The sequence below is a fragment of the Taeniopygia guttata genome, chromosome 4 (genome assembly GCF_048771995.1).
Source record: "Taeniopygia guttata chromosome 4, bTaeGut7.mat, whole genome shotgun sequence".
NCBI lineage: Eukaryota > Metazoa > Chordata > Aves > Passeriformes > Estrildidae > Taeniopygia > Taeniopygia guttata.
In genome coordinates, this window is record NC_133028.1 from 10,321,942 (window position 1) to 10,348,205 (window position 26,264).

At 38.3% G+C, this 26,264-nt stretch overlaps 1 protein-coding gene across 1 annotated transcript in view; it reads right to left on the reverse strand.

Moving 5' to 3' along the window:
* Positions 1-21,524: 21,524 nt before the first annotated feature.
* Positions 21,525-26,264, reverse strand: part of CPZ (carboxypeptidase Z) — a 33,765-nt gene continuing 29,025 nt past the window's right edge. Inside the window, exons 10-11 of the mRNA XM_030270650.4 lie at positions 23,682-23,781; positions 21,525-21,989 (exon numbers count right to left, since the gene is read on the reverse strand). Coding sequence (XP_030126510.4) covers positions 21,634-21,989; positions 23,682-23,781 — 456 coding nt within the window. The 3' untranslated portion in view covers positions 21,525-21,633. The remainder of the gene's footprint in view (positions 21,990-23,681; positions 23,782-26,264) is intronic.

The following is a 26,264-nucleotide window of genomic DNA, read 5'->3' on the forward strand; positions in this document are numbered from 1 at the left end:
GGCACTCCTAGCAATTGCCCTCCTGTCTGGCCTAGCCAGCAGGGGTAGGGGATAATCCTTAAAAATCTCTGCTATAGGGCATAACCACAGCTATCAGGAGGAGAGCGAGGCAGGGGGTGATGGTTGAGGAGTGCTGGGGGAAGCCAAAAGCCAGACTGAGCTGCAGGAGGAACATGCTGGAGAGCCACAGATGCAGAGAAAGCTATGGCTGCTAAATGCTGCAAAAAGGTTCTCTGGCAAATTTTGTAAGCTTGGCTTCTAACCTCTGGAAGAAGAATCAGTGCACACCAGATGCTCCGCTGGCACTGGGAGGTTGGTGATATTCAGAAGGATGCCCTTGACATGCAGCTGCAGAGAGCAGCAAATGGCAGAGCTGGAGCAATCACTGCTATCCAAACTGAACAAAGCTGGATTTTCCAGTATACACCTTGATCTTTGCCTTGCCAAAGTAATTTGACCATCCCAATCCATCTGATCCTCTGAATTTCATCCAGATCACAGCTGGCAGAAGACAGGAATCAGGAACAAGGGATGATAACACAGAGGAGAACAGGGCAGAAAAAAATGGTCAAGGTAGAACAGAGAAGTTAAATGCTTTCACAGGCATAAAGAGCTACACCAAAGAGCAAACATTCAGAAAATAAAAAATGCTCTGAAACCCTGTGTGTTACTACTGACATCCACAGGTCTGTGCTGAGGCTGCTGAAGCTGGTTACATATCTTGTGCATGTACGAACCACAATGCTATATGCAAATTATTTTCTTCCTACCAAGAAAGGAGTTAAAATATCCTTTATGTTAATGGATTCCATTACACTGTTCTGAACCTGGGAATACTCCAGACAAGAGAAGTTTGGCCATATCTGCCCACTTCATCTTCCCTTCTTTACAACTCTTTCCCACCTTTTGCAGTACCCACTCTAACATAATACTGTCATCATAGGTCTGTTTTTGCTTAGCTGGTTACTACCAGAGAAAACCAACAAAAAAATAATCAAAACCGCTTGAAGCAGTAGATATAGGTTGCACATGGCAAACAGAACAAAGATTCTTGTTGAAATCAGCCCCCAACTCTTTCAAAATGCCCTTTTAACAAAATAGTTAATTCTTTGATGAAATATAAATACAGCCAAGAAAAAAAAGTATTTCTATGACTGCTTTAAATAACCAAGTTTATATTTTTCATCATTAAGAGGAGTACTATTCACCTGAATGAATCTTAACCTTTAATTAGGGTGGTGCATGTAGTGGAAGATGTTACCTTCAGTCAAGTTAATTATCAGGGTAGGGCTTTATATATGTTCAAAACACAGAAAAAGAAAATAAAGATATTGATCTTTTAAAATTTATTTTATGTATTATAGTGTTGCATTTAAATTTTGTGTATTATAGTGTTGCTGCTAAAGGTCTGATAGCAGGCAAAAATATTTTAGCTAAAAAGCAATTGACAAAAAAATCAGCAAGTGAGGGAGCACTAGCCATTTGGGTGGATGAGGGTCTGAGACATTTGTAATTTATTCAGTATTACAGCAGGCTTGGGAACTGAACCAGAAGTCTTGATTAAAGATCTCGTGATGGAAACGTGCTATATTTTGTATCTCTTTATCACTTTTAATAAGATTTTCCTGTCACCATAATGTTCCTGAGAAATAACAGAAATCACATCTATGTGATACTGTCCAAGACCTGGAAGATTCTGTGAAATTTTTGGTGCATTGACCTTCCGATTTGTGGTAGATATTAGAGTCTGTCATGTTTTCTGCGCACCAGGGTGACTGAAAAGCCCAGAGTGTGCATGGCACCATTTCTCACCCCATCTCCACGTGACATAAACTTCGATGAGAGCTTCAGTCTGCTCAACTTTTCTTCACTTTTCCTGCTGCTTTCTTCCTGTGGCTCACTGGGGTATTTTAAAATGAGCCACTCTGTACTGAAATGCAATCTTATATGGGCTGGCTGCTATCAGCATGTCTCAGTGAAATGCAGCAAATTTCTAGAGCTAACATTTCAAAGACTTCATTTGATCTCAAGCTTGATGCCTGATAAATCAAATAAAACTTTATTTGACTCTGCCAACGCCATTCAGCTACCCATCCAAGACAGGAGCCTGCACCACAGTAACAGCCTTTGACCTTTTTGGCTGTGCTTTGCCCACTGTGATTATCTATTTTCTTTGAATTAGCTTAAGCAGAATCAGCTGACATGGTGAGGATGCTGATGAAAAGGAGTACGGTAGACACATCAATATGTGTATTTCAAAAATAGTATTAATAAGTAATCCTTTTTAAAAATATAATTTTTGGCATTGGTCATTCACTTAATTTTGCCCAGTAAAAAAGTAAATTTTTAAATATATATTGAAAAAATGCACTTTTCTGTTCTCCCTGGAATCTATGGCTTTTCTTCAGCCATCTAGAACATTACTGAAGAATCTTTGCAAGATCTCCAAACTGGGTCTAATATTTACATTTACATCTAAGAGTTTAAAAACTCCTTGTATATTTGGGCTTTTCTCATTGCTAAGTCATTATATTCATGAAACCCTTATACTAAATTTCCAAACCTATACTAAATTTCCAAATCTTCCTCTAATTTATACTCCTGACATTTCTCCTAGAAAAATTTCTCTCTGCAATACACATTTCTTTGAAACATAGTCTTAAAAACACACTGAATTTCACACACAGCATAAGGGGGTTTTCCATTAAGTTAATGGTGGTGCTGTCAAAATTATACATTAAAGCATTTGGAATGTTGTTTTGTTTCCTGGTTTTGTTTTGGTTTTCCAAATGCTACTCATGAAAACCTGGACTGCAGTTTCTCTGTTTTATAGGAAATAACTTAAAATAAAGGACTAAAAAATGTTCCTACATTAAATATGTTTTACAGTAGTATTATATTCAATATGTAGTTCATGTGTAAGTGGATATATAATGTAATAAAGGTTTTTTTTAACATAGGTTAATGTAAAACAGGTATAAATTATATCTTCTGCCTATTGTCAAACACTTAAATTGGATGTCTACTTGTTTTTATATTTTAGGGTCTGTGCTCCTCAAAAACACATCTCAAGTTTAACATACTTTATCTTTTCTTCCTATAGATTTCTTCCTCCTCCCTCCAATCCTCCAGTCTTTTTCTCCTTATCTTCAGCCAGTTTTCACCCATTCTCCCTCTCTGCAGCAATCTGCCTGCTCTGACTTTAACCCAAGTGAGCAATGAGCTGTAAAATCTCCTCTGCATGCCCTTTTTCCCAGGAATCTTTTCCCAGCCATTCTACTCCCTGGCTTCCATGTAGTCTTCTTCCTGAAACCTATGCAAGGTTCTGAAGTGCCTTTTGATAGTGGGGATTGAAACCCAAAAATTATTCTGAAGAGGGACAAGCCTGCACAAAATGGGGTCAAAACACTGCAAACATCATACTTACATTTCCTTCCTCTCTTATCAATAATCCATTCAAGATATCTATTATATTATACTACAAAAGGCCATAGACATTGCAATCTGGATAATTCTAAACCCATCACCCCTAAAAACTCTATTAAATATCATACCCTTACCTTACTGAATACTGTCCTTGCTTGATATTTTTTTTTTGCTTCTGTGCAAATATTTGAATTTTCCTAGCCACAGATAAGGTAAGAGGTGACAATTCCATTTATTTCAAATTGTAAATTCACTTCTCTTATTAAACTCACAGTGACAGCATTAAATTCTCAAAAAGATTATCCAGTTAAGGTTTTCTTAATAGTGGAATTTTTTGGGGTAGAAATTGAAACAGAATTAAATGAAAAGTAATTGCTGCCCTATTGAACTTCACATGGTAAGAGGCAACAAAAATGCCAAAAAGGAAAAAAAATTAACATTTGTAATGCATCTGTATATTAAATAATAGTCTCTGTAGTTGACATGAGTCAGAGTCAAGATGCTTTTGAGATAACCTAGGATGTAGCAAATGTTTCTCCAGATATGTCAATGTCTGTGCTGTGTAGCATGACTTGCCATGTGATCAGGATATTCCAACCCTGTTGTCCAGATTTCAAAGTCCCAGTCCTTATTCGTGCCTGTTTGCTCCCTGGAAAGAAGACTTCCAGTAAGCACTTAGCAGTACATGTCACACAGGAAATGATGAGCACCACATATTTGGTGATACATTTAACAGACACCACCTTTCACCCTAAAGGTAAATTAACTGTTAAGAGCAAGAGAAGAATAAAGTGAGTGTAAATGAAGACTAAAATAATCTGTTATGTTTTGTGATTTTTTTAAATTAAAAAAAACCAAAACAACAGAAAATCAAAGACAAAATCCCCCAAAATAACTCCCAGTCACAAACCAAAACCAACAAACCATCCATAAAAAAAAAAAAAAATCCCCAAATGAACCCACAGCAACTGTAAATATATATTATAGCAGTGTATGTGAAATAAGATATTCACAAACTAAGGCAGGGCTGCTCTTGCCTTTCACTGCAAACTCAAAGTGGCTCACTTAATTTCCTAGAAAATTTCTTCACTTATGTGAATATTTCCAAACAAAATGTACTCATTTTCCAGGGAAAGTTAAAGGATGTGTAATAAAACCCAGACGAATTTCTGAAAGGAAACTGGCTTGTTTATAGACTGAAAATATGCCTTGCATTAGGGAAGTGTGATCACTCTCAAGTCTGTGCCTTCCACAAAGCAAAAACTCCAAACTCCCAAATCTTATTTGTGAAATGGAAAGAATGGGACATTCCATACTGGATGAAACCAGAATCCTGGGTAGCTCAATATCCTGTTTGTCAATATCCAAGAGAGCAGCCTCAAAGGAAAGCAGGAGAACTCCCCCAGGGAGCCCGTTTCGCATAATCTATCCACCCTTGGTTAATTTTAAGGGTAATTCTAACTTCTAAAGTTGGAACTTGAAAACAAGCTCTTAAATTAAGAGCTTTTGTGTAAGATTCAGAGGTCTTACTGAATTTGCAAGACTTATACTGAAGGGGTTTTTTTTTTATACTTCTGCTACCATAAGGCTGTAAGTTACTTTAATTTGTTAGTAGTGAAGTGTGTGAAGACACATACATTATTTTAAGTTTTGCAAGAAAAAGTTGCTACAAATTACTCTGATCATATCGGTATCTGCAACTAATTAAAGAATTTCACTCTGAAACATTCAGAGAGGTGGAAAAGTAAAAAAAAAGAGAAAAATTTTTAGCAGGTCAGGAAAATGCTACCTGGTGAGCAGTTAAGCAATTAAAACAACCACCATGTGCAGCTTTGTGATGCTCAAACATGCGGGAATGGGGAGCTGAGCCATGGGGCAGGCACCAAGCGCTGCCTGGTGGGACAGGGAGATGGTTTGTCACTGTCACGGCGACTGAGAGCTGAAAAACATCCCTGAACGGCAGTGAAGCATTAAGAGCCACAGCCTACCTGCAAGTGGCCTGAAGCTAATGTGAAATGGCAGCTGAGAGCAGCTCCATACAACTTTCTCAGCCTCCCTAAGTAATTGGTAACCTCTGAACCCCGCTCACATGAGTAGCTGGGGGGAGCTGCTCCCAGATAGGCAGAGAGGTCAAGCCAAAGCCTGATTGTCTGGACCTTCAAACATGTGACCTTCTTCCTCAAAACTTTTTTTCTCACACCTCAAGATCATGCCACTGGCCTCCAGAAGTGCACTTTGATCAGGGCTCAGAGTGCTTTGTTTACCTTATGTATTGAGCCCAATCAAATGTCCTTGAACTGTACAGTATCAGCTTTTCCCAGGTCCTTTTAATTTGGGCAAAGAGAAACTAGCCTGTCTTAGCAAACTTCTACTTTACTTAGTGCTGATCTTGGACTTTTGCAAAACTGACAGTATCACTAATCTAATCCTGATGTCTGCAATGGGGTTTAACACTTGAAACATCCAAGTGAAGTTTAACCGGAGCTATTTGCTGAGCTTTTAGGTCCAACATTTTTCTGGGGCATATCCAGATTTTAAATTGAATATGACAGAATGTCCTGATTAGCTCAGTGTTGTGAAAAGTGGAATCAAAGCCTCATTTCAGGCTGCTACCAGGTACTACAGCATTCCTAATCACATGTAGCATTTGATCATGCATGCACTAAAATTTTGCCAGGCCTTTTGAGATGCCAAATGAATTCTTTCATTTTTAAAAAGAAAAGTGAAAGAATGGATGTCAATAGCCATGCATTTTTAATGAGATTTAAATAATTTTATTTGGACAAATATGCAAATACTCTATTTGTGGAACACAATGGTTATGTCCTGTATGTTTCCACTACCAGCATTTTCTGGAAATACACCTCACTGTCTGATCATGATCCTATTTTCCAGATAAGCCTTTGTTACTTGGTTTTCTCTGCTAGAAACTATTAAATATTTCATTTCCCCTTAATAAATAAGATGGTGGCTTGGAGGCAATTATTCCTCCAAGAATAGAATTACCTAGTCATCTACTCTACTATCAGTTTTTTTACTGCATTTTGATTTCTGTTTTGGTGGAAATAATTTTCAGAGCAGGCCGCTAATAAACTGGCAAAGGGCCTGCTCACAGTGGTATTTAGAATAACTATTCTGGCATTCTCTGATACTGAATTTCACATAGCAATCACTGGCAAGCCCTAAAATTGTTGCAAGTTTTACCAGTAAGAAAGGACATCCCAGTACTCCAAAAATTTGGTACTCACTTAACCTAGTCAAATTCTTTTATAGTTTAGAAAGCCAGCTGCCTTGCAGTGACCGTCAATTTTTTTGTACAAATCAATTTGTCTCCACTGACGGAAAATAATTGCAAAGCAAACAAATTATCCATGCTACATTGAACCCTATTCACTCTGGGGACGCTGAGCTTACAGCTTGAGAAGATTTTCCTCTGCCTGTCTCAGAAGTTGAGCTTGTTATTAAAAAAATCCCAACAAAACATTAAAAAATTGTACTGCTTTTACTCTTAACTGCTGCCAGAGATTTCCAGTATATTAATTTTGCATTTGTCTAGGCATTAAGATGCCATTATGTGGAACTTTTCTGAGAATATTTAAACCCTAGTATATGATATGGCTTTATATACTAAATTTTCAGTACAAAGAGCACTGTTGTTGAAAGTGGAGGATTTGGAAGTGCTCGAAGGCTTACAAAGTCACTTAGGATCTTATGTAAAAGCACACTCCAGCAGCTCTCTATATAGGCCAATATCCACAGAGGGATTTAAATCCCTGAATAGACTGGAGGGTTGGAGTGCATTTGCTCAAATTTCACTCTTCAAAACCACCACCCTCTTTTCATCTGCCACTGGAAACATTTGCATTCTGTCGACATGTCTGATGTCCCAAGAGTTCTGCTCCTGCCAGCCCCCCAGAGCCTCTCCTCAGGGTGAGGGTCTGGCAGTGATGCTGGGAAGATGGAGAACATGAGCCTGGAGTCTACAGGTGTCATTTCCCAGCAAACACCTACCAGCAGCTGGGCTTCCCCAGTAAAGGTGGACAGCCCCTGGAGCAGGTCCCACCTTGTCCTTACTTGAGCATTGACATGTTCCTTATTTCTCCCTCTGGCATGACAGATATTCAAGTACTTCCATGAAAAGTAGATCAAACTTCACCCTGCCTCAGGAGCACATTTCATCCACTCCTTCATAGGCCTGGAATATCCCTTGATATCCCATATGAAGCTTCCCTGGGGACAGGGTAGTGCTCAATGCAATGGCTTCACTCAGCTCCAGGTGGGGTTTAGGTAAGGCCAACACCAAGTCCCAGTAAAACTGAAAAAGAGGGACTGACCTGAAAGGAAAGGTCTGCTTGGAAAGGAAAGCCATAAGAAAAGGGAGGCACTTCATTGACCTGGGAAAATCATGGAGCTGCTGGAAGAAATATCTTGTGCCTTGATCACTTCCTAAGGAGTTGGAAGAGTCCGTGATTAAAACTTCATTGCCTTTGGCAATTGAGGTCATAGAATCCACAGATCATGAATGCCAGGTCATAGTCCATTCCAGCTTCAGACAATACAGTCTTTACAGGTTCTTGCCCTAAATTCAGTGGGTAGAGAGCTCAGTGCCAGGCCTTGCAGTGCCATCAAATATCCACTGGATAAAAAAATGTAGTGGGAAAACACCCCATTTTTATATATATACTCACACTTTCTTTTTTTTTATTTCCACCTCTCTTATTTCAAGTGCCAAAAGCAAATATCCCCATAATTTGAAATACTTCCTCATTTTCTGTTCCATCTCTATAGGGCTATTTATTTATATACAATATTCATTGGTATGGAAGTAAAAAATCCCTAGATATTTATACTGTGTTGTGATCTCAGTAAATTTCAAATGGGTAATAGGATCACCTTGCCTATTTTTGAATAAAAATGAGCTCTGTATAAGTAAGACTTGTATTTCTGATTATTCCAGTCTGTCCCAAGGATCACCTGGGCAGTAACTTTTTGTCCTAGTAAATCAACCTTTGAGGCTGCATTTCATTTTAAAGGTAACTATTTCATTTCACTGCCTTAGCATTTCAAAAAGAAGAGATGCAGCAGTTAAGCTGCACTTTTCCACAAAGATGACATTGAATGCAGTATTTGATGAAACATAACCCATAAAGCTTAAGGATGGTTTTTCTAAGAAATTGGTCCTGTCATTCTAAGTAAATATTACAGCCTTTTGTACTTTCTATTTTTCTTTATCATTTATTGGAATATTTTAGCAAAATGTATCCACTTGTATTGATGTAAATTTGTCAGGGGAAAGTTGGAAGAGCTCTCAAATTTTCTAAATTCTGTGAATAAGCACTCATTATTAGAAAAAAAAAAAGGAAATTTACCTCTACTGAGGAATTAGTTATGGTAAAGCCCCTACTTCTTTTTGATTTCATAAAACCTACATAAAAGACAAGCCTTAGGAAAGCTCTAAATGCACCAAATGAGGCATGGGCTGGGTTAGAGCTTCCTCCTTCTTATGTGTCAAAGCCAAAAAACCTTTAGACAAACAGCAGTGAGAAGCCAGACTTCCTCAGTTCCAATGTTCATCCACCACCTCAAGCTACTTACCAGGCATGAAAGAAATAGAGGCCAAGAAGTCAGGGAAGGGAGTTACAAAATACTTGGTAGCATACAGCCTAAACTCTTTAATGATATTTCTAGTAAATGTTCTTTCTGCCAAATGTAGTTTTCTTCATCATCAGATCTGTCTCCATTAATAATGTATAACAGCCCTTCAAAATTATTCTTGTAAAGAACTTTCTTAATAGGAGACATGAGCTTTGTTCATTGCTACAGAAGTCTGGTTTTTTGTGAATGTATGGAGTTCTTTATATGAATATTTGCAGTTTAAAACATCACTAGGAAATATGAGAATTCCCATCAGAAATCCATCCTGAGAGGCTGAAGTCAAATCACTGGAGACACATTTCCATGATCCCAATCTAGGAAGAACATTGTCCAATCTAGTCTGAGATGAGGAAATATTTGAAACAGGGACAAATTTCTCATTGACCTCCTCTTCCCCCACTAAGTTCACATTCTTCACCTCCACTTCATAACTTTTCATGGACCCAGAAGAACAACAAGTATTTTCTCCATATGTTTCTGCTCAAACTCTAGTTCCATTTGTGGAGAGGTTAACTTTCCAAATAAGAAGGGGCAAGAGTATAAACTCCACATTTGTATAAGAAATAATGGGCAAGAGTATAAGCATTCAGATGCTTGCAGGAGTAGAATGTTTAAAAAGAAACCAGATATATTTTCTAGAACACACATTTAATGAGATTTCCAGGAGATTCTTCAGCTCCTGAAATAAACTGAAATATTTTTTCCTATATTGAAATGTGTCATTTTATTCTACTTCCAGATGAAATTTTGGGAAGTCTTGGAAATTAACATCTGGGAGGAAAAAAACAATGTGGGAGGGAAAAAAATTCCAAAAATGTTTGTTTCACCCATGCATTAACATCCCATTAAAGGTTCATAAACAAACTTTACTATAACTGTAAGCTAATTATAAATATTATAAATGACAAATTATAGATTAAATATACTAGAATAAATCTGGGCTTCAACTGAGCACTTGAGAAGAACTTCTAAGCATCAGATATTCCTCTTTTTTCATCTCATTTATCTGCTAAATACTGAAAACATTAATTATGTGGTTATCATAACATGTTTATGTGAAAGGAACTAAGATGAGTACTACACTCAATCATGTATAAAATAAACAAACCACAACCAGGCAGATGGCACATTTGGGACCTGATGCTGCCTTGTGAAGTCGTTTGCTGTTTTTAAACTGAAAGAGCAACGTCTGCATGGTCTTCATCACCAGTTTAGCACAAACATTTTAAAACTACCTTTTCACTCAAACAGGTACAAACCTGTTTATTATGCTCATGCTTTCCAGGCTCTCTACAAAAATTTATGAAGCACGACTTTCAGATCTGCACTGATTTAACATTCAGGTAATTTCTTCACCTTTAACGTGTTTCCTCCCAGTTCCCATCTACTGCTCTGAGGGATAAGGAATCCCATTTCACTCATTTAGTATTTCATTGATTGCACTTTAAATCTGCAGTATAGCCATGCACTTCTACTGGGACGACAAAAGGAAACACTGTATTAAGATAATATTGATTCAGTTAACTAGAATAAAATGAAGAAAAGGTCAAATTGGGGCAAAGCTAGTGCGAGGAAATGCATCCCTGGCAGCTAACTGTTGTGATTCAGCTTCCGACAGCTGCAGAAGGGGCATGGAAAGAGATTCTCCAGTGTTCACTAAATGTGCCATTACTGTGGAGTCATCAAACTGCCTCGAGTTGGGTTTTGTCCCCTAGGCAATCATCACAATTAATTGGGCATGCAATTTATCATAGACTAATTAAGTGGCTTCTACTGCATTTATCACTGCTTGTAAAGTGAAGGAGCTCATTCTGACTTTTTTATTTGTAACACTGGCAATGCAGTTTAAAACACATGATTCATCACTTCTGGATGGGTTTGAGATTCCCAGCACTGAGTGTTGCACCCAGGAGGGAGCAGCACATAATCCCAGTACTCTGGGGCAGATGTGTTTGCATTTCCAAGAGTATTAGGCTGGTTTCTGCAGTCCTTGATAAACATGAATTTGGGGGAGTCTGTGTGTGCATATGTGCTCATGCAAATATCTCTACTTGCCACTGGACTTTTGGTCAGTTGCAATCAAAATTTGAAGATGGAGAAAGATCTCTGCTGAGACACCTACTGAGAAGGTGACTTCTCAGTAAGTTTATCCCTGCTTGGACATGGGGGATCTTCTTGGGAATTCTACCTTGAGTCACAAACCAATAGGACACCAGGCATCCTTGGTTCCTACGCTCACAGATTTATGTGTACTCACCACTGCTCTTCTGTGCTGCTACAACTTTCTGCTGCCACCAGGATATTTGCTTTGCTCATACTGATCTGGGAGTCCTTTTACATTCTTCATTTACATTTACTTAAAGAAGATAGTAAAGTAAACCCATTTGAACCAGATTTCATATTTAGAGCTATGTTAGTTTTAAATACAGGGCAGATCAGGGGTACCTGTGTGGACACGGTGGGGTAGAGGTCCTTCTGAAAGGTGATTTTTCACCACGAATTGTTTGAGTAGGCTTTCTCCTGTCTTATTCCTACTGATGTTTCTAGTTAGGCCAAGAGCATTCACATTTGGATGCCTTTTCTGGTGTAACACATCCAACAGCACTGAGCCAGGGTAGGCATCCCAGTCTCACCACCATAGCCTAAGGAAATAGGAACTGAGCCAATGTCTTGGCCCACCACTCCAAGGTCAATGTTGATGTAGACAGCCAGGTACTTGAAAAGCTCCAGGAATGTGTACAATATATTTTAGTATTCCAGAGTTTATCTATGTGGCATTGTCTACAGAGAAATTAAATGCATAAAGTGATGAAAGATGGAGGAATTTGAATTCAAATTACTACAATAAAAAAATCTGTTCAGTGTTGTTTTTGTAAATGGCATAAGAAACCAATCTATTCTCCAGCAAGACAAGGCAGATTAGCTACTTTATTTGATTATTAGGGCATCTTAGCAAATACTCCTGAGTCCACAGAATGACTACTCCCATATGCTCCTAAGGGTTGTGTGGTCTCTTCTCTCAGTCTGCACACTCCAAGGTTAGCTTTACACAGAGAAAACCAAGATTGCAAAAGCATGCCTCAACAAGGAGACATTTCCCATTTGGTCCTCAGCTCCTCATTGTATTTCCCACCCACTTAACCACAACATTCATTTTTATAAACCAAACTGTCAAGAGCATGCCTGCACCACCCTTTTGCATTTTTAGCATGGATTAAATAGAAGAAAACTGTCTTGTGCTATGCCAGCTTCAAATCTCTGCATTTACATCCCTATTCAAATAGATTATCAGTCATGGTTAAGGGTGGAGGATGTATTTAATGGCACAGCTCTACTCCATGATACTATGCCAAGTGGTGATGAGTTACCCAAATTTTTATGCCCAGGTAAATGTGGACACTGGAAATTGTCTAGTAAAGCTGCAGTGTGTTCTTCAAAGTTTTTGTTCGCCTTCGCTTTTTGATATGCCACAAGTTTCTCAGTTTTGCAGCAGTAGCAGAGCTGAATGGATATTAGCAGAAACAGGAGGAGAGCAGAGTCCCTGAGCTTTATTCAAGATGCACCTTCAAAGAAATGTAAGACTTAGAATCATCACACAGTCTAGTGTAACCTGAAAACTTTCTCACAGCCTTGGGGCCCAGATGCCATACCTGCTTCATGTCCACCTTTTGCCAAAATCCAAGTGCCCATCCCTACTCAAGAAAGCATTCAAACTGACATCCAGTGAGGGGCAAATGGCCAGTTCCCACCAGAGAGATTTCTGTATCACAGTTTCTGAAAGCTCTCTTTAGACTCAGCAGTGGGGCTTAGCTTTATTTAGGTAGTAAATTACAACATCGTCTTAACAAAGCTAAAACTATTAAAATATCTGCAAAGTATGAAAATCACTCTCTCAAGGTAGAATTGGAGCAAAGTACTTGACAAGATTTTAACATGAAAATTGAGATTAAATAACTCATGAGGACATCCACTGCTATATAATATCTTTTAGGGGTTATTTTAAAGGAGAAACTGTTTTTTGTGCATCAGAACCATATGCTTCTACATAAGATCACAAAGTGAGATTTTCACCAGTATCCGTAAACTGCATTTCTTTGCATAATGGAGAATTTATGAGAAATCCTGGAGCAGACAGGTCTCTCAGAGGAGTGAATGTGTGGTATTATGCTGCGGTTTATTGTTTCCCATCAATAAAGTGGGCAGAATCTGAATAAAAGGAGGGTGGAGAGAGAAGAGGCAATGTGGACCTGCCTGGGAGAATTTGGGGGATGGCATTACTGGGCAGCAACCTCTAAGGAAGTCTCTCCTCTTTCTTTCCCCATATTCAAACAGTAGTAAAATACACTGGAGATTGGACTGCTGGATTATGTAGAAAGTTACATAGGTGTTCATGACTGTGCCCATAAACTTAAAGGCCAAGATCTACAGAGCAGATATTTTAGGTCAGATTATTGTCCCTGTATCTAACAGATTCACTTATCTATCTAATTTTTCAGTCTACAATGATCACATTTGTGTGAAGAAAACAAAGCATCTTCAGGATTCTGTCAAAGAAGAGCTGCAAAAACAGCAACCACTGTACCTCTGCCAAAAAAACCCTTGGCTTTGCAAACGCTAGCAATGCAATGGAAAGGTTGTTTTTTACAGCTCCTTCCTTGTGTCCTTGGGGCATTTCTACCTGTCAAATGTTTTTCCAAACAGTTCTTTAGTGTCTTCATGAGACATTTGAAGATGTACTTCCTAATTTGTAAAATTTACGGGATTCAGGCTAAGTGCCAGTCAAAATTTATCGTTGTAAGTCACAGAGACTTAGGTCCATTTTCTCATTCTTTTTTGATTGAACATAAAGCAGATGGAGCTGTGCTCTTTTACACATGCATGCAAGCTTCATACTGGCAATAGGGTTTTGGCAGAAGTTTTATAAATAAACATATAATTCTGCATGATAAAGTGATATGAAAAGGACTTGAAATGGTCCTTGGTAGAATTTGCTAGTACCTTTAAAGGATGAGATCCTCAAAATTCACCTCGGTGTGTATAAAGCCAGGAGATTTATCCATTTTGTCAGTGAATTTGTCCAATTAGATACACTCATATTTCTGTGTGTGCCAAGAATTGTGCCAGAAATTATGACTATTTTGGGAACTTAGGGCCTGGGTAGAGTTGTTATGAAAATCTTTGCATTTAACTTAGTGCATCATTCTCTGCATTAACTACAAACTGATCTTAGACCTAATATCTTGCTCGTGTATATTTATGATAAAGTCTAGTGAGTTGATACTTTCCACAGGTCTCTTCACATGTCCAGTCTGATAAATGTATTTAATACACTTTAGTAGTGGTGAAAAATCCTTGAATACAGGGAGAATAACTATGGCATATTTTTTATATATATTTTTTTTATTTTAACTTTAGAAATTGAAGTGTTCAAGGCCAGGCTGGTTGGGACTTTAAGGAACCTGTTCTAGTGGAAGGTGTCTTTACTTTTCACAGAGGGGTTGGAATAAGATGAAATTTAAGGTTCTTGTCCAATCCAGATCATTCTAGGATTCTCAATACTATGATTCATCAAAAAAAGATCAACTTCAGAAATATCAAATAGCATACCCAGAAGGGCCTAATCACTAGAAAATAGCCCAGTAAGAGAGAATATGTGATTCCAAAGCACTTTTTATGGAGAGAAGAGCTAAGAATGCAATAGCTATACCTTAAACAGAAGTATATTGAAGTCCCTGCCTTCTCTAGCTGGGTTTTAAATACAAGCTGACACAGATACTGCAGTCTTCTGGATGAGGAACATGAATACTGACTGGACCAAGCCTTTCAGGGGAGGTAGTCAGAGGAAAATCCAATTTGTGAATCCCAGCAGAGAATGAAATATGAGCTGTACCCCTGAGCAAGCCATGACTGATGATTTTGAGCAAGCTGACAAGTAGACATTTAAGTGAGTGTTATTAACATCAGAAGAAAGGTATCTTACATTCTTTTGGTGAACAAATTGAAGTAGCTGAGCAAAGGCTCTGAGATTTTAAAATTTGGAGTTGTCCAATTCTTTTGCCTAAAATGAAATGGCCTTCTGGTGAGAAATGGGTTTCTATGTGTCCTCTTGACAAATGAAACAAATGTTTTGTTAGTGATTTCAAATGACTGCAGTGATTTATTTCCTATATACATATGGGTCTGCATTCAATTTTTAAAGTAAGTTTCTCTGTTCTCCTTCATACCTTAACATTAGTGAAAAAATAAAAATTTTGTCAAAACAAATGTCTAATTTCCTGATTACCTACTGGAGGGCAGAAGAGTTGCCTTGACCACTGCATTAGTCACAAAGCAATGTTGTTTTAGCTGCCATGTCTCTCCTTTTGTTTGATTCCTGGTAGTCTTAACCACTAAGCCTTACTTGTGCTTTAACTTGCTCAGATCTCTTTTATTTCATTAGTAATTCTGTTACTGAAGGCTTGCACCCTGTGAACTGCCTAAGTCTGGTATTTCACATTAATAAAAACAGAACTAACTTAATCACTTGCATTTATGTACCAGTGTTATTTTTCGGCATAAGACTTACATATTCATATTTTGGCGACATCATTGTTTCATTCAGTTTAGCTGATTAAAAATTAATAAAAAAAATACCTTAGGTTTTGTGATGCATCTGCTTTTAAAAATGAATTTTGAAGATATAATTTGATTTGAAACAATTTATTAACTCTTCAGAAATAATAATCAAATTAAATAAAGACAATATTTTTTTATTTCTAATGGCTTGAATATCTTTTGATTGCAATGCAAAACAATAAGTAGTATATGACATCATAACTTATAATCCTGTATTGTTTATGTTCACACTCTATAAATATATGCCTCCATGTAAGTGCACATGCATGTGTGTGTATATATGAATGCACAAGTGAGTGTGTATAAATTAAGAGATGTTCCAAATGAACATTCTAATTTTTGGAGTACTGGTTGGTGATATTTCAAATTTATTAAATACAAAAACCTTTTTCCAATATAGAGTTCATTTAGAGGATTGTCTGCATGAGTGATAAAAAAGAATAAACTGTATTGTGGGTTAATAAAGGATCATGGCATATCTTAAAGACCCAGGAGAACTTGCAGCATGGGCACAGGGATGCAGCGACACCAGGGGACCTCCCTCTGTTCTACCCTAGCCCTGGTACAGGACATGACAACACCACAGAACTAAACCCTGGCAAGAGGTTGTTATATTTGTTTGCAGTTAGTTGAGCAAGAATTTACCTGTGAACACAGTCATATCATCTCAGAAGTGCATTTTTTTCTTCTTTCCCCAGGGAAATAGTGATGTTAGTACTTGGGCTATTTTTTTCTCTTCACTTGGGTGGCAGCTGTGCCAGTAAAAGTCCTCAGCACCTTCCTGCCCTCAAAAGACCCCCATGTCCCTGATCTGATGACCTGCCCAGATTTCTTATGGTCAGAGTGAGCCAGCCTGGGTAACAAGTCTTGTGCCAACTTGGTTCTTGTAAGAAAGGCTGATGAGAAGGGATAATAAAACCATAATACAATTATTCATGTCTGATAATCGCATTAGATGGATTTACTTCATAAAAGTTATATCATCACTTCTCTGCAAAACAATCTCTTAACTTTTTCATCAGCTTTTGCTGATAGGACTGCCCGCAGATCCTTAGGAGATATCTCAGACCTGCTTATGAAAAAGGTAAAATACTTTTTTCCTCATCATTACAATATCTTTTTATTGAAAACCTGGGTGCTTAGGGAAATTTAAACCCCACTTATTGTTTTAGGCAAAGCAGACTTGACTTGGTGAAGTTTCTATTATTTATGAAAAACAGAGTAACATAGTGAGAAAGAAAACCAAACTAAGCAAACCATCCCCACCCCACCCCTTTTTCCAGGCGCTCACACTGATGTAAGCAGACCTGGACCCAGGATCAAAAAGGTCACTAAAGAGCCACCACAGAGAAGTCCTTCTGGTGTCACCTAAGCATGAGGGATGGCTGGAGGCAGAACACCTCCTCACAGAGGTCTGGCTGCCTCACCAAGGAGGTCAATAAGAAGCCCTTTGCCTACATAACTTGAGACTGCATGATGTCAGAAAGGACAAGTGTCAAAGGGGATCTCTCCTCCAAATGCTGTGAAGAAAAAGACAGCAGGGGATATATAGTGTAACCTCCCCATCCACTCATTTTACTCTGTGGAAGCTTCAAAAGGCACGTCTTACAGTGAAGGAAAACAGCATGAGAGTACCTCTGACAGGGGTTTTGTAAAGAGGTGTATCAGCTTCAGCTCACATTTCCATCCAAGACACTCAAACAGCTCCAATCCGTGTTGTTCCTCCTCTCCTAAAGTCTGAATCTCCAGTGCTCCACTGCTGTGGGGTGAATGCCTGTTGCCCTGATTTTTAAGATTTTCTAAAGCCTTCTGAGTTTACATTCTTGTAGAAAACTTTCTCACACAACTTTCTGTAAATAATCTATTGTTTTGCATTCCTTCATAGAGGTGGAGAAATTTGATGTACTGGTAGTTTGTCCAGTGTCGTTGGAGAGGTGTTATGTTCACCCTCCAATTCATTGTCACCTTTGGAAAAGTTTAAATGTTGGAGTCAGAAATAAAAATCTCTCTTTTTACCTTTGCAATAGCAGCGGCTCGCATTGTGCTTTCACGTGTCCTACAGTGACAAATGGCCACCCATGACAGAGATCTCCCAGCCTGTCTGCAAGCATCACCTCAGAGACACACAGACCTGTCTCATTTTGATGGATGCTTTTGTAACCACTAAAGACATCTCTGGCTTGTTTTTGAATTGCAGTGCACTACTAGAGTGATGGACACAAAGAAATGGCACTGGCTTGGCAAACTCTGATCGACAGCTGGTTCACAGTACTTCAGAACAGACTGCAATATTGTTTTGGAGTGCTTCCCTTTAGCTGCTGAACCGAAGCATGAAAGGGAGAAAAACTGCATAAACACTGTGAAAAATGATAGCAGGAAGAGCTTCTATTACTCAGTGGTTTTGACACTTAAAGTTCAGTTTTCAGCAGTTTGCTTAGGACACCTTTCTCTTCTTTCCTGTCTTTAGGAAAGCAAAGGTGCTCCTTCCTATATGTGGGAAGCCTAAGACTGGAAGACAATTTTCTTACAGGCGACAAAGAAGTAAGCAGCTGCAAATTTTATGCCTTTGTTTATTATTGCTATTTTTGATCTCAAAATTGTTATGAATGGGACAAACAGACCCAAATCTTCTTTTGTCTAGTTCAGGAACACATCTTGTGAGTTAACTGCTGATATTTTTTTAATGTGTTCTTGGATTTTTTCTGGCATGTGAGTGAAAGAGAAATTGCACATGTGACATACGCAAATCTTTCTCTTTGCTCTTTATGCTTGTAAAGCTGTTAGCTAGTTTTGCATGCTTTGACTTGGGAAGATTTATTGCTGGCAGAGCAATGAGGTCTGGACAGTTGGCAGGTCAAAACATTTATTAGTGTGATTGTGCAGAAAAGTTTGGCTCCATGGTAGGGAAGATTCCTCTGAAATAAATACGGAGACTGGGAAATTAATTATTAAGGAGGATGTTGCAAAAACATACATCAATACTGTTCAATATGTGGCTGGAAGGTAATTGAAAAAAATTATGTAGACTCTGACTTAAAAGGAGAGGGAGTCTGATGAACACACACTATAATTTCTGACAGCACCGTCTGGCTGCTGAACCTGTCACGATCCAAAGCAGCACTGGAAAAAGGCCAAGCCCAGTCTCCAAAGCAGGGTTCAAGCATGACGGAGACTGCCAGACTCTGGTGATTTCTCACTTCTTTTCTATGTTACTTTCACTTCACTTGTAGGAGGGCATGTTTCATTGAAGCATTTTAATCCTCTTTCTATTTAAAAAGTATTTAATATTCTCCTAAATTTATGTTCCATTAAACTCTGTATATGAACCTCTTACAGAGGGGCATGAGGGAGCTGATCACTGTGTTCATTTCCACATATTAGTTACAGAGCTGCCTACAGCTGCATAAATTTCACCACCACTTAAAAATCCTTTGAACCATATTATAGTCATGAAGTGGGTTATTTTGGGTTATGTCTTTTTTTTCTTTTTTTTTTTAACAAGACTGTCTGACATTAAACACACATTGCTTGATTTAAGTAAACATTGGAGAAGATTAATGTAATCAAGTTCAGCATACACATCCAAGCCAATATTTTCTCTCACATATATATATATAACTAAGCCTATATTAATCTTAAATAAAAATAGAATGGTGATACTAATTTTGATTACATTGTTACTTGGCTGGCTTTGACCAATTATTTCTTTCCTTTTCTTTCTTTGCTTCCTTCTTTCTTTTTCTTCCTCTTTCCTTCCTTTGCTTCTTTTCCTTTCTTTCTGAAAGCACCAATAAATATGTCCTAAATCACATCTAAGGTAAAATGGATTTTTTGGAGCTACTTAGTCAAGGTAACTGAAAACTGAATAATTACTCTTATGTAAAAGATTAAATAGCTCCAGAAAACTGAAGCTCCAGAAAACTGAAGCACACCTTTTCCCAAGAGCCTCACAGTTACTTCAATGGAGTTTAATACATCCCTTCTATACAGGCTGTTGAGTGTGAACCTGCAGAAGGTTCTGATCTTAACTTTTTATCTGCTGGACACCTCTTTTTATGACTGAGGTGGGGAGAGAGGCTATTCTTGCTCTCTCATACCATTTCCACTACTATACCGTAAGTGGTATAGTAGTACAGCAAACTTTTCAAATTGTCTCTAACATAAAATGGCTTCACAATCTACTCAGAAATCATATTTCCCAAGTTTTGACTCTTGTCTACTTTTTCAACTCAGGACTGCAAGAAAGAAACGGATTTTCTGCACAGTCATTCTGTTTTGCATTTCAGCAGGCTTGGGTTTAGTGTGATCACTTGAAAAAAATTCTAAATAGGTCTGTGAGAATCTAGGAAGTACTTAGAGAAAACATCTTTCTAAGCATGCAACACATTATGTGCTTAATAAGTGCAGCTAATACTTAGCAATTTGCCATATTGTTCTGATTTTGTTAGCTTCACCACTGTTTTCTCAGGAAGCTGGCTTTGAAAAAACTGACCAAAGAAAACAGTAATAATACCTATTACTGGAAATAAAGTCTGGAGGTGTATCTCTTGCTCAATTTTCTTTGGCGTATTTGGGGTTCAGAGTTCCTTTAACTTGGCAAGCCTGGGCAAGGAATACTTATCCATGTACATGCAGTACATTCACTCCCATATAATTACTTTTTGTTAATGCTCTGAAATAATTTTCTTTCATTTTAACATAGTCTCCAGGCCTGCAGACATCCAAGCACATGAATAACAGACTCCTAACTTCAATCAGATTACAACTGGGAATAAAGTACTTAGCCATGTGCAGCATCTGGTTGCAGAATTAAGATCATTCATCTCTTGGGTCTTCCTAGGAAGCTACAGTATGAGATATATGCATGTGGACTGTGGGGTTCATGCAATGGGGCTGCTTTACCTAAGATGAGCAAAAAGGTTTTTAGAATTCATAGGGCAACCCACACAGCTAATCCAGCAGTTCCTGTAGAAAGTATATCAGCCCCAACAATCACACTGTTCATGCACTGTGGCATTTAGAGGGGGAAATACAGTGTGTATAGGGACTTCATTAACAGTTCAGGCTAAAAGAAGGTGTGGGTTTATGTGTTTCATCAAAATCAATGACTTTTTTTTAATATATATCACCTTAAAAATACATTGAATCTGATATTTGAGAAATGACGGCGTCTTGCAAGACCACTATTCACTGAGTTTTACTCAAGTATCTTGAAAAGAAATCTGATTTCTTTGATGTCTACAAGTTTCATTAATGTGTACACAGGCTCAGAACAGTGCATGATGTTAAAACTTCAGTGTAATATGTCACACTTTAACCTAAATTCCTCATGAATAATCTCATGTATTTTTCTATGTCTACACACATTTATAGGTGTGTATTTCCAGCAGTAAAGGCATTTTCCAGTATTTTGCTAAATACATTAAAAGCTTATTTTTAAATTTATAAAAACATTTAAAATTAAAAAAAGACCTTACATTTTGAACTGTTATTAGAAGAGGTAATGAACTTAATATGCTAATGTAAAAAGGGAAAATAAAAGACTTTTCTGAGCGTTTCTGAATGTTGTTTTTAGCATGTTATCATTAATGTATTAAAACACGTACAAAAATGCATTAAAGGATCACGAATATTTTCCTGCAGGTACTTAGAACCTAATAAATAATGAATGTGATGATTAACTACATGGCCAGAAGTACAGAGCATTACCAAGAAAAAAACTGCATAAAATCTGGCCTTTGAATGGATGCGCACCGTTGTTTTTAATACTTAAAAGCCCACTTGAATATACTCAGTTGTGTGTGAAGAGAAAACAAAAGAAGCAAGCGTGCTTGAATTAATATTATATTTTCAAATGAAACATTTAAATATTGCCAAGAGCAGTGAGGGTGTCTGGAAGGGCACCGGAGCGAGCCGAGCAGAGCGCGGCCATGTCCCTCAGCGCTGCTTGAGCAGCCACAGAGGTTTGTGCAGGTCTAGAGAGCTGAAGTACGACCACCACCAGGGCTTCTCCCTGCCTGCTGCCGACCCTCCTCGAGCCTCATGCTGCCCGTGCTGGGCGTGAGGATCAAAAAGTTCCAGCGGGTCGTGAGGGTCGTACGCGTCCTCCATGGAGCGCCGCAGGAGCTTGCTGGGCCAGGCCTCCGCGGGCCGCAGCACGAAATCCACTCGGCCAGCCTGCTTCATCCTGGCGGGGATGGTGACCCTCTTCATCACGCGGCTGTAGCCCGGCGCCTGGGCGCTGATGATGAACGTCCCTGGAGGCAGGAGCCGCCAGTAGTCGCCATCGGCAGCTTGGGAGAGGGACAGACACAACAAAACCCAGCTCAGCTTTTCGCCTCGCGGCCCCTGTAGCTGCACACGCACCCATGGGCACATGGGTGGCACAAGCAGCTAAGGGGCGAGCCATGGAAGCAGCTCAGATTTTTTGAAAATGTTTGAAGGCAAAGTTTAGATGACAAAAAGAGATTTGGCCTGTGAAAACCTGGCCTTGGGAGCTAATGGGGTAAAATTCACATACAAAGTGCCAGTGCCTGCTGTTCCTGTATCACAGGGAAGAGATGTTTTCCTTCATGCTGCTTTTCCCAAGGGTGAAATTTGGGAATACCTTTCCCAAGGTATTCTTTGGCAATAACTCCCAAAGAAATTAATTTAAAACTATACAAAACTTAAGAAAATGAAACCAGAATCCAGGCTGCAATATATATATATTTAGAATGTCTGAGGAGCTAAGAAGTCCCTCTTTTTATTAAATTACACTCAATTCCTTTGCAGACATTCTCGCATGTAAGACTATGGAGTTGGAGCTGCAGCTGGTATAAATTGCCATTAGTGTAAAATGGGTGTAAATTTCCTCCAGCTGAAGGTTAGACCCTGCAGGCAAAAGCAGGGAGCTTTAAAACTGAAAAAATTATTCCTCATTTTATATTTCCTTTATTTTGAATGGCAAGTCTCTTAGCTCAGTTAGTGTTGTATTAATACTATTTTCTCATGGAATTTCTTAGTTCTTTTTAACACTAAAATCAAAAAACTTTTTAACCCCACCTAACTCAGAGCAAATATTCTCTTTCCTGCAGTGTAAACATATTCTTATTTAATTCTTAATCCTTTAAAGGTCCACTGCCAATGGGAGGCCATTGTCTGGGAAGAAGTTTGAAAAAGACCCTAATTCATGCCAGAGTCTCCTACCAGCCTCAATAATCTGCATCATCTCCACTATTGTATCCCCTCTAGTGCTAGTATTTTTGAAAGCTGGAAAACATCCACTACATTATAAGCCATTTTGGCTTTCCAAATTGATTCAACAACGATCATTAGACCAAAATGTAACCATTCATATCTTCTATTTTGCACTTCTATGGCCTACCCTGTTCTCACTGAAATCAATAATAAAAAGAAAGCATTGATTTCAGTGACAGCCTAAGAGCTCAGAACTTTATGACTGTGAAAAGTAACAGTTGTATATGCCCCAATATGTGTTTATCAGTTGGTGACAGGTATAAAGTGGACATAATTCAATGTTCAAATAATAATTGTCCAAAAATTTAACATATTTATGTGTTTCCACATGAACGGTTGTGGACCCTTCAATTTCTGCAATTATTCTAGTTGTGAAAATCAAAGGGGATCCTACTGTACTACCTACAACATGTTTACAATAACTCAACTAATTTATTCCACGGCTCCACATGCTGAGTTACAGCCTCTGAGCAGACCTGTTGCCATATTCCCCCAAACTCTGGCTTTGGTGAACAGCACAGTTTCAGGTGAAATTTTTCACATCAACTCCATCATCCCAGAGACAAGATAGACTTATCAGTCAGCTTAACATGTCTTCCCTCTTGTTATTCTAGAAAAGAACCTCCAACCGAGCCTTCAGTTTTCCATTAAGGTGTCATTTCTACCAAACATGACAATACTTTTGCAGGTTAAGCTCTCAATACTTTCACTCTGCCCCAGGAAAAATCCCAAACTAAAAATATTACCTGTGGTGACATCATGCTGAATGCCCCTGACTGAAATCCGAGCATTTTTTATTGGGTTGCCAAACTTATCAGACACAATTCCTTTTATCCCCCGATGAACCTGGCAAAGCAAAGCAGAGTTAGATGGGAGTCATTACAATACCACCTCCTCATCACAAGGAAACCTTTGTAGAGAGGAAACAATTGTCAAAAAGTTCAACCCATTTAGGGGCTCTCAGGAGATAATGCCCCTTCAGATCACATTGCCTAATTAGGGAGGTCCAAGGGGACTGAGGGAAAAGGAAAATGGAACTAGAGCTTTTTTGGGATAGGTATGTAGCTCTGCAGCGGGAGATCCTTCTCTGCACTTATCACTAGCACCTCATGGGATGACTACAGCATTGAAGGACTGCTTCTGAATGTCTGCCCTAGACACAGAAGCACAAAGAAATGAAAAGTTAAGGCTTTCAAAACCAACCTGACACTCTGAACACGATGAGAAGGCATCACTTCAGGTACCTGTGACTCATCATCACTCTGCTGCCTACACTTCACTGCCTGTCAGAATGTCATGACAACCATTTCCCCTTCTCTACAACACAGAAGTCAGCTTCTTGAGCTGTTGAGAAATGTGCTTGGTGACAAACTAAAGAATAATGTGAATTTTTTCATACAAGGAGATGCACAAACAGCTATATTAGAAATTCAATAAAATAAAACAAAACAGAAAAAAGGTTCCAAGTATTTAAACAATAAGCCTCTTAAGGTTCTCTCTTTACAGTGTTCCAAACTGAAAATATTTTATATCGGGAAATGTATATGACCTTTTTAAGTGAAAAATAATTGTATTTTGGTTTTTTCTCTGAACAGCTATGACCAACTTGAGTTGTTCTTTACTTCCCCACCTCCTCTTTTGTCTTCCACTCACTTTCCTTTTCCCAGTACCCTTGCCACAAGAGAATAATAGAAAAAAAACCACAAAGCATCAAAACAATGGGAAAAACACATTTGCTTTTCTGTTGGATTATAAAGATGTTTAAAAATAAACATTAGAGTATCCAACTTTACAGTACTTGATAATACAAAAAAAGTCTAGTCTAGTGAGAGTAGTTTTTAATTCAAAGTGAGACTGTGTTGCCACTGCTCTTGTTAAGCAGCTGTTCCATACTGAGTTAAGCTATTCACTGGAAAGTTTAGGAGCAACTCAATATAAGGATTTGAAAACTATCCCTTATAGTGAAGCACTGCAATTTGCTTTGCAGCATGAACCTGGGGATTTATCATATGGATAGAGAGTAAATATGGTCAGAAGAGTCATCTCAGACTCAAATTCAATTTACAGTGTAGACATACTCAAAGTAGTATGACCTCATCCAGCTTCAATACTAATTTTGCAATTATAACATGACAGGATAAAAATGACAAAACTGAAATTTCTTTAACAATCTTGCTTCGGTTTGCTTTAGTAAATGTACTATTTTTCATTTTTTCTCAAATCTGGGTCACACGACTTTGGCAGGGTGTTTTGATATTGCTTCTGATGGGGAAAGATCAGTATTTAGGAAAATGAATTCTACTTCTGTGTGTTGAGCCAAGTATATTTGTACACACACCAAACAGCCTGGTATATATCAGAATAAGAAAAGTTTGAATTGGTTATGGCAGACTTAATCCTTATCGTGGGTAATTCAGTCATCCTTATCTGCAAAGTTGTTTTGCTTACTGTCCTGCATTTACTCAAAAAGCTTTTCCAGCACAGACTTCTACAATATCTCACACTATAAAATCTGTACGTCTTGAAGACTTCAATTGTAATATATATGGATTTAACCCAGCTCCATTTGGATTCACTAAAACTCATTTTCATCAGACAGCTGTAAAACGAAATGAGTTTGGTGGTCTGTACTGTAGACTTTATTGAATGATCATACTTACCACAAGTAGCAAGAGGTTGCTTAGAAAGGCCATAAAAACACTCCTAACAATTTTAAATTACTGCATGCTCTATCAAAATAAGGCATGACAGAAAGCTAATCTACTAATGGCTGAGAGAAAGATGAGCAACTTCTGTTTCTGTGCTCACTTACTTATTGTCAGTGAGGTATTTGGTTTTGCTGAGCTTCAACTTATTATTAAAACTGACATTCAAGTGGCATGTTTTATGGCTCAGAGACACAGTTCTTCCTTTACAAGATTTGGCTTCAGGTATTTAATAACTGCTTTCATAAAGAAATCAAGATGGAAAGTGTGTAAATGGCATTTCTAGCAAGACTTTATCTGAATCTAAATTTGCTGCTGTGGGACAGCAGGGTTTGGGACACAAACATGGAGTACAGAAAGGAAAATTTCAGGAAGCTCTCTGGAGAGCAGATCTTGTTGCTTTAGTCTTCAAGAGGAAGGTTGATTCATACTTATCTGATTATTAAGGTTTTCTCTAGTGTTAAATTTTGGACAGTTGATGAATAATGCTGCCCAAAGTATTCACAGATAATCCTTCTCACTATTTTCAAGGCCTTTGCAGTCCTCAATCTCAATCCCTTCTGCAGAATAGACAAAATACCACCTGTGTGTCCTGTTAGATAAACTGAGGCACTGGGGCCCCTG